The sequence below is a fragment of the Aptenodytes forsteri genome, unplaced genomic scaffold (genome assembly GCF_000699145.1).
Source record: "Aptenodytes forsteri isolate BGI_AS27 unplaced genomic scaffold, ASM69914v1 Scaffold249, whole genome shotgun sequence".
In the NCBI taxonomy this organism is placed as follows: Eukaryota; Metazoa; Chordata; class Aves; order Sphenisciformes; family Spheniscidae; genus Aptenodytes; species Aptenodytes forsteri.
Window position 1 is genome coordinate 1,013,244 of NW_008796188.1, and position 7,001 is coordinate 1,020,244.

Genomic DNA, 7,001 nt, shown 5'->3' on the forward strand with positions numbered 1-7,001 from the left:
GCAGGCCTGGGACCGGGCGCAGGCCTCGCCACTGCGGCCCCTCACCTCACGGCTCAGAGCGGGGTCTGGGGCTTCGGGCGTCTCTGCCAGCAGGAAGATGTGTAATATATATATGTAAATACAATCTCTGTCTGAGAGCTCGCCACGGTAGAGGATTTACCGCATCCCCCGGAGGGCCGTTCCCTCCCTTGTGAAACGCTGCATCTTGCTTCCCACTTGGGTTTCTCTAAATTCAGCGTCCAGCCACTGGGTCTTGTTTCACCTTCGCCTTCTGGTTAAAAAGGTCACCCGGTATCAAGCGTCTTCTCCTGGATCAAATCACCCCTTTCCTCAATTTTCTGTTAAGTTAAACAGGCCACGCTCCTCTCATTTCAAGAGGGATCTCAAGTCATTCCTGTGGCTCTTCCCTGACCTCTCCCATTTTTCAATCATCTTTTTTTTCCAAAGACAGAGGTCAAAAAATCTGACCAGGGGTCTGTTATCAAATGAGCATTCCCCGCCCCCCCACCTCGTGATCTGGGGAGCTTGATGTCCCTTCCCATTGCTTGTCCTGCCTCTGAGGTTCACTCATCACACAGAGTTACAAAATTTTACTTAATTTAATGAAAAACCTTAATTTAATGAAAAAAGAATCTTTGCTTTACTTCGTGACAATGTCCCAACTACTAGTAGTTGGGGCTCAACCCATGTGGCTCAACACATTATTACAAGACTTAGGCTTATTTCTTTAAGAGAAATTTCACTTAGAGAAATTATCTTTTTCTGTGCCTGTGTGTGTAAGTACTACAGCTACTCCTGCTGGTAAGATGTCTCCTTCTGCCGTCTCCGCTTGTCCTGGAGGTTCACTCATCACACAGAGTTACAAAATTTTACTTAATTTAATGAAAAACCTTAATTTAATGAAAAAAGAATCTTTGCTTTACTTCGTGACAATGTCCCAACTACTAGTAGTTGGGGCTCAACCCATGTGGCTCAACACATTATTACAAGACTTAGGCTTATTTCTTTAAGAGAAATTTCACTTAGAGAAATTATCTTTTTCTGTGCCTGTGTGTGTAAGTACTACAGCTACTCCTGCTGGTAAGATGTCTCCTTCTGCCGTCTCCAGCTTTCTCCTGCAGATCATAGTGAACCTGAACTGTAGGCTCTTGCAGGGAGGGCTTATTCCTTTTATTCTTCTGTAAGTGCTATGCACATCTGTTATGCTGTCTAAATAATAATCACGCAGCTAAGCTGGCTTCCATATATAGCTGACCTGGATAAGTTGACAAGAAAACACTTCCTCTCCAAAAACAGCATACATTTTTGGGCTTAATTTTAGTAACATGAGGTTTATTGCCCATTTCTTTTGCTGTTACGTATTTGGAGAAAAAGAAAACATTAGATATGACGCACATGTCATTTCACAGCGTTAGACTTTCATTCCTAATCAAACACTGCAGAACTTTTGGAAACGACGTGAAGACAGAGCTGCACTAATTAGATGGCATCTCCCGGCTAGGGAGCTCATCATCAAAACTGAGATCAGACAAAACTTCTTCTTCGAGGTCAAACTGTTCCAAGGACAATTCACTGACCTGGGAAGAGAAATCAAGAGTAAATTTCTTTCTCTACAACATATTTTAGCTTCATCCCTCCGCACCTGGAAACAATATATTTTTACCATGTACAAGAGACAGCCTCCCCGGAATTTACCAACTCGGGAACATTTCTGTTTTGGAAAGACTGACCGACATCACAAGGCAATGAACCAAAAGGACACCCAGCAGCTCTCCTCCCAAGCAAGCCCTTCCGAATTCCTGTCTGTGCCTCTTCCTATCAGGCTGCAAGGTGCCTTGCGGAGAGAAAGCGCCGAATTACCTCCCACACACCATCGCAAGGGAAGTGAGGCGGCAGGAGAGGTGAGGGATGACCCTCCCGGTAAAAGAGAGGTTTGAGAAGCGGCAGGCCTTCTGTTTGACTTTGCTGCTCACTTCTCTTATGGTCATTGCATGTGGTCACTCTTATGCTCAGTTCTCTGCGGGTTTAAAAGAAGTCAGATAGAAGGGGCAGTACAGAGGAAAATGCAGACAAAGAAGAAACCAGCAGTAATTTCATCTTCTCAACTGATAAAAAAAAATTATCTGGTGGACGTTAGTTACTTCACACACCAAAATACCTCCTATTTTACTGCTACTCTTCAGTAAGAAAGGAAGATAGTTCTGCCCGTGGACACCAGGTGACTCAGTGTCATCAAATGGAGTAACGTGTCACAAGGTTCCTTAGACACTTCCTCCACGCAAACTGCAGGAGTTAGACACTGCGCAGCGCGGTGCTGACGCATCATGTGAGAGTGATGCTTGCTTTCGAAAGACCGCTGTATCAGTCATCCCCCCTGGTAGAGAGCAGTGTTCTCAAACTAAGCGAGATGAAAATCCTCTGCTCATGACTGGCTGCGTGCAAAGGCTGGCACGCAGAACTCATCTCACTGAGCACGATGACAAAAGTTTTACTGTTGTACCCCGGGGTATTTTTGTTCGATGCATGCTAACAGATCCCACAGTTACCTGCAGGGATTTCACCAAAGCTTTTATTTCACCAAAGCTTTTAACAATCATTCCCTCTGGGTAAGGAGGAGTTTGTGAAGTGCATTTCTAGATGGGAAGTTTGATTTATTTAGGAACTTATTAAAAAATCATTTGATTTAACCTACTGTGACTTTACCAGGATGTTCACCCTCACAGATTCTATGAAGAGCAGTCCTGGACACTGTCATGTGTGAGACTTGTCAAGCTGCACCATAACAGTCCTGTACCCTAACTGCTCGCTTTCCTGTGCCATCTAAAATATACATGCATTTCTCCACAGATACCCAAAAAAGTAAGAGTTTTAAAACCTTAGTGTGCTGTACAATTCCAAGACGTGATTACCCCTTGGGATTTAAGTCGAGGTAATTGCTGCATAAAAGGAGGGTGTCAGAGGCTGTAACAGTTACCAGCTGTATCTCCGATCTCTAGATGTAACATAGAGGTCCTGTGGAAAAGCTAAATATCCACTGCTTTTACCTGCACAAGCCCCTTCAGTTCCTCTTCTGTTAGGGAGTCTGTGAGCTCCTCTTGGGTGGGATCGTATTCCACGGCCACTTTCCCGTTCTCTGAAACAAGCACACAGAACAAACAGCCAGAGACACTGTTAGTTACTACTGTCTGCAATGACAATAAACCTACCCTAAACTCCAAATGGGACAATTCTGCTTCATAATGGCTTTCAGAGCGAGTGGCTGGTTGGTCTGAATGAGTGTGCTTCTTTCTCTGGCCTACCTGCCTGTCTTCCCCGCAGAAAACCAAATGGCTCTTACTGAATGGAGTGGACACTGAAATTGAGGAAGCAGAAATCTACGGAGAGGATGGAGCATGTTAATTGCCGGTCCCTGTGTATGTGATGGACCAGAAGGCAGGAAGCACTGCAAACCATCTGAATCCAGAAACCCACCTTCCGAAAGAACACCTTAAAGAAGCCAGGGGAGGAATCTGGCAGATGAAAGGCCCCTCTCTGTAAAACGAGGATAGTGGCGCTGACCTGATCCCATCAGGGCCTGTCCTGATAAGCATAAAAGACTGAAGTACCCAGACACCACATAAACAGGAGTCACCTAAAAGCTCAGAGAGCACAAGACCTGGAACCCAGAGAAAGCACATCTAGCAGTTCCTGGATAGGCACAGAGCCAGCTTCTATGACTAAAAACCCAAAGGAGACAGTAGCCCCAAAGATGCAACGCTGAATGCAACAGTGGGGCACAGACCTTTGATGGCACCTGGTTGGCTTGGAACCAGGACAGGAACGTGCAAAGTGCTGCAATTCAGTTCATGTTACCCCTGGAACCAGGACTCCCCCGCATCCCTATTCGGCATGCACACGTAGTGTTAAAAAGCTCCCCCTGCCAGCGTTCACACTCTTGGAATTCGGAGTTTCAATGACTTCTTTATCATAAAAAAATCTGACCTCCTGTTGGGTTTTCCTTTCTCTCACATAGCTTGTAGGGTGGAACCACTCTGTTAAATCATTACAGACCACGACACAACTTTAATTTTGTCCGAGACCCCCCAAGCCTCAGTGAATCCCAAGAAAGGTTCAGAGAAAAAGAATTCATATCAACTATCATGAAAGTTCTATCATTAGCCCAAACACCCCAGCGTTTAAACAAAAATAGGCCTTACCTAAGACTACGAGGAGTATCTTCTGAAAGGCGCTAGACAAAGCCTTCCCGACTGCGAGTTTCTGAACTCTTCTTGTGGCTGTGACAAACTCGAGAGGATCTGAACACAACCAGCAGCATGTTATTGATATTAAGCTGACACTCTGCATATGAAGCACACTAGCTGCATTGCGCTAGGAAACGTAACCAAACACAGCCTTAGGGATCTGATAAGAAAGCTGCTTATGTTTCAGGAGTCGCCGGCAGCATGGCAGCACCCTCACAAGGGCTTCGTGCGCCAACCCACAGCAGCACACGATCCTCAGCCCTGTGTCGGGACCCTGCCAGGGCAGCGGGCAGTGCAGAGACCCGCTGGCACCTCAGCTGTGCCACAGACACAGCATGAAGAATCACGTGGCGTGTTCACACCAGAAGTGGCTGCAATGGGGAATGAATAACGCTGCAGGTGAGAGGGAGAGAACAGCGGGTAGGAAAGCGATACTGGGGTGAAGCAGGGAGGGAAGAGGCATGCTCAGGATCCCTTGCTGCATAGCACGGTAGCTCACAAGGCCCCACACAGATCCTTGCCTCCAGCTAAATTCGGATACTACATCAGACCCACAAACTGTGCAAACACAAGACTGACCAGTGTCTGTGCCAGCTGCTAAGAGGGACTTCCAGCTGCATCCAAAACGTACCTTCACTGTTTTCGATGTCTGCCTCGCCGAGGGCAACTCCCCTGGTGCGTACCCCGTGGTTGGGCAGCATCACCTCTACAGCACACAGATATTTCACGGATCGCTTCTGCAATGTCTCTCCCAGTTCCTCATTCCCACCATCAAAGTCAGATATATTCTGCAGCTGTTGGGAAGACCACAGATACCAGACACATTCTGCAGCTGTTGGGAAGACCACAGATAATTAATTTCGATTACATAGGAAGGGGATGTTATGACCACTTAGGCCTATGCCTGCATGCCACAGATCTCTGCACAGCGTGTAACTCCAAGGCAGTAGCACACGGTAGAAGCAGAGCAGGGATGTTTTTGACACTATTTTAGAAATACCTCATACCCCCCATCCTCTGGGAGTCTCAGTCATCTCAGACACTTTCAGCACACAAAGATTACTGTCAAGCCCTGGCACTGCTTTAATCACAGCCGTCCCCATTTTTATTAACAGAAGCCAAGCCAGCGCTCTCACCCATAGCAATCTTCTCTCCCCAAGCTTTCAAAATACCCCCATTTGTGGTCCAAAACGCAGCTCCTGTAGCTGTCTATTATTTGCTGATTTGAGGACAATTCTTCTTATTCCGCCAACTGCTCTAATTAAGAAGAGGATAAGAGGAAGGGTGATGGATGAATATAAAGGGTCCCTTACTGTGATGATGCGGCTGGGCCAGCCGTTAAAGCCAAAGTAGTGGTTGGCCAACTCCTGGCACTTGTTGCTGTTGAGAGCAAGGACTTGCTGCCGAAACCCTTTCTGCTTGGTGCAAACACAAACCTGTCCAGGAACGAAGAACCCTGCTTAGCCAGGCTTTGCTTGCAAGGTTCTCACTACAGACACACCGTGGCTCCGGGAGAGTCATCCGAAGGTAACCTGTTCCCTGACCGCATGCGTGCTTCTGAGATCTGTTAAATATTTTTTACCCAAGAACAGGCCCTGCAAATTATTCCAGAGGAGGGATGCTGCCATTTTACTGCTTAAATGCTACCTGGGAGCCAGCGGTGGGGGATGTCACCACAGGGTAGCATCCAGCCAAAAGTTAGTAAACGTTTTGCACAGGGAGCATCACCGAGATCAACAATTATTTCGTGTAATCCCACACTGCTGCTGGAGGTCACGGTGCCGAGTCCTGCAAGTTTCACACCTGGGGCCGTTCTGCTTACCTTCAAGGGAGATTTCTGAAACAGCCTTTGCCCATTGCATGCGCGCTGGGCTCTGCTGGCATCTCCAGCCGAATAAAACTTGATGATGGCGTAATACCCGGGCCCTGCCACGGCAGCATTTCTGTGCGCTCGCACCGAGTAGAGCGGCCCAAATTTGGAAAACACTGAAAACAGGGAATGCTGAAGAAAAACAAGAGAAAAGAGGGTCTTTTGAAATATCTACGGGTGCTCCAGGGGCTGAGCAACAGCGACAGAGAGAGGACTACTCATGAGACCTAATTACCTAGAAATCAAGGAAAGTTTTTAGGAAGTTTAACAGCAATAAGGCCTGGAATAAGCAGTGAGACTGAAGATGAGTTATCTCTCCGTAAAAATAAGCTCAACCTGGCTGGACCTCCGACCCTGTTGACATCTCATCTCCATTATCATCCAGCCTCTGCTTCGGGAGGAGAGCGAAGACAGACGTGGGATTTTCTGTCCCCCCAGTCATCCTCATCCCAGACCGTCTCTTGCTCTCTGCCATCCTGCTTTGTGCGGGCGCGTGGTTTTGCCGACGCTTTCAGTAAAACATTAGCACAGTATTTTGCAAGCGGACTAGTGGGGTTTTGTTCCAGCTCTTCCCCCTTGCGCTGGGCTCTCGGTGGTTTTGCTGTGCCGACCACAAAACCGGCCGTGGCACAGGGGCAGACATCACCCTGCGGCAGCCCGACACCCCCTCGAGGTTGCCCTGCACCCAGCATGCCTCAAGGAGACAAGGAAACTAAAAAATGATTAAAAACCAACAAAATAAAATAAAAGGGAGGGATTTAAGAATATATTATTAGCACACAGGTGAAGCCATCAGTACAGATGGGGGGGGGAACTGGGCCCTTAGCTCCAGGGGGGGAGAGGGACCCTGGGGGGATCCTAGGCCCCGCTCCTCAGCCCCGGGGGGGGGG

The 7,001-nt window shown here is 47.7% G+C and overlaps 1 protein-coding gene across 1 annotated transcript; it reads right to left on the reverse strand.

Annotated features, from left to right (window-relative positions):
• Positions 1 to 1,311: 1,311 nt before the first annotated feature.
• Positions 1,312 to 6,559, reverse strand: RDM1 (RAD52 motif containing 1). The gene is made up of 7 exons (XM_009287935.2): positions 6,458 to 6,559; positions 6,064 to 6,282; positions 5,555 to 5,677; positions 4,873 to 5,035; positions 4,197 to 4,295; positions 3,045 to 3,133; positions 1,312 to 1,577 (listed from the first exon to the last, which is right to left on the reverse strand). The coding sequence occupies exons 1-7, from the start codon at positions 6,557 to 6,559 to the stop codon at positions 1,476 to 1,478; spliced, it is 897 nt and encodes a 298-aa protein (XP_009286210.1). The 3' UTR covers positions 1,312 to 1,475.
• Positions 6,560 to 7,001: the final 442 nt, after the last annotated feature.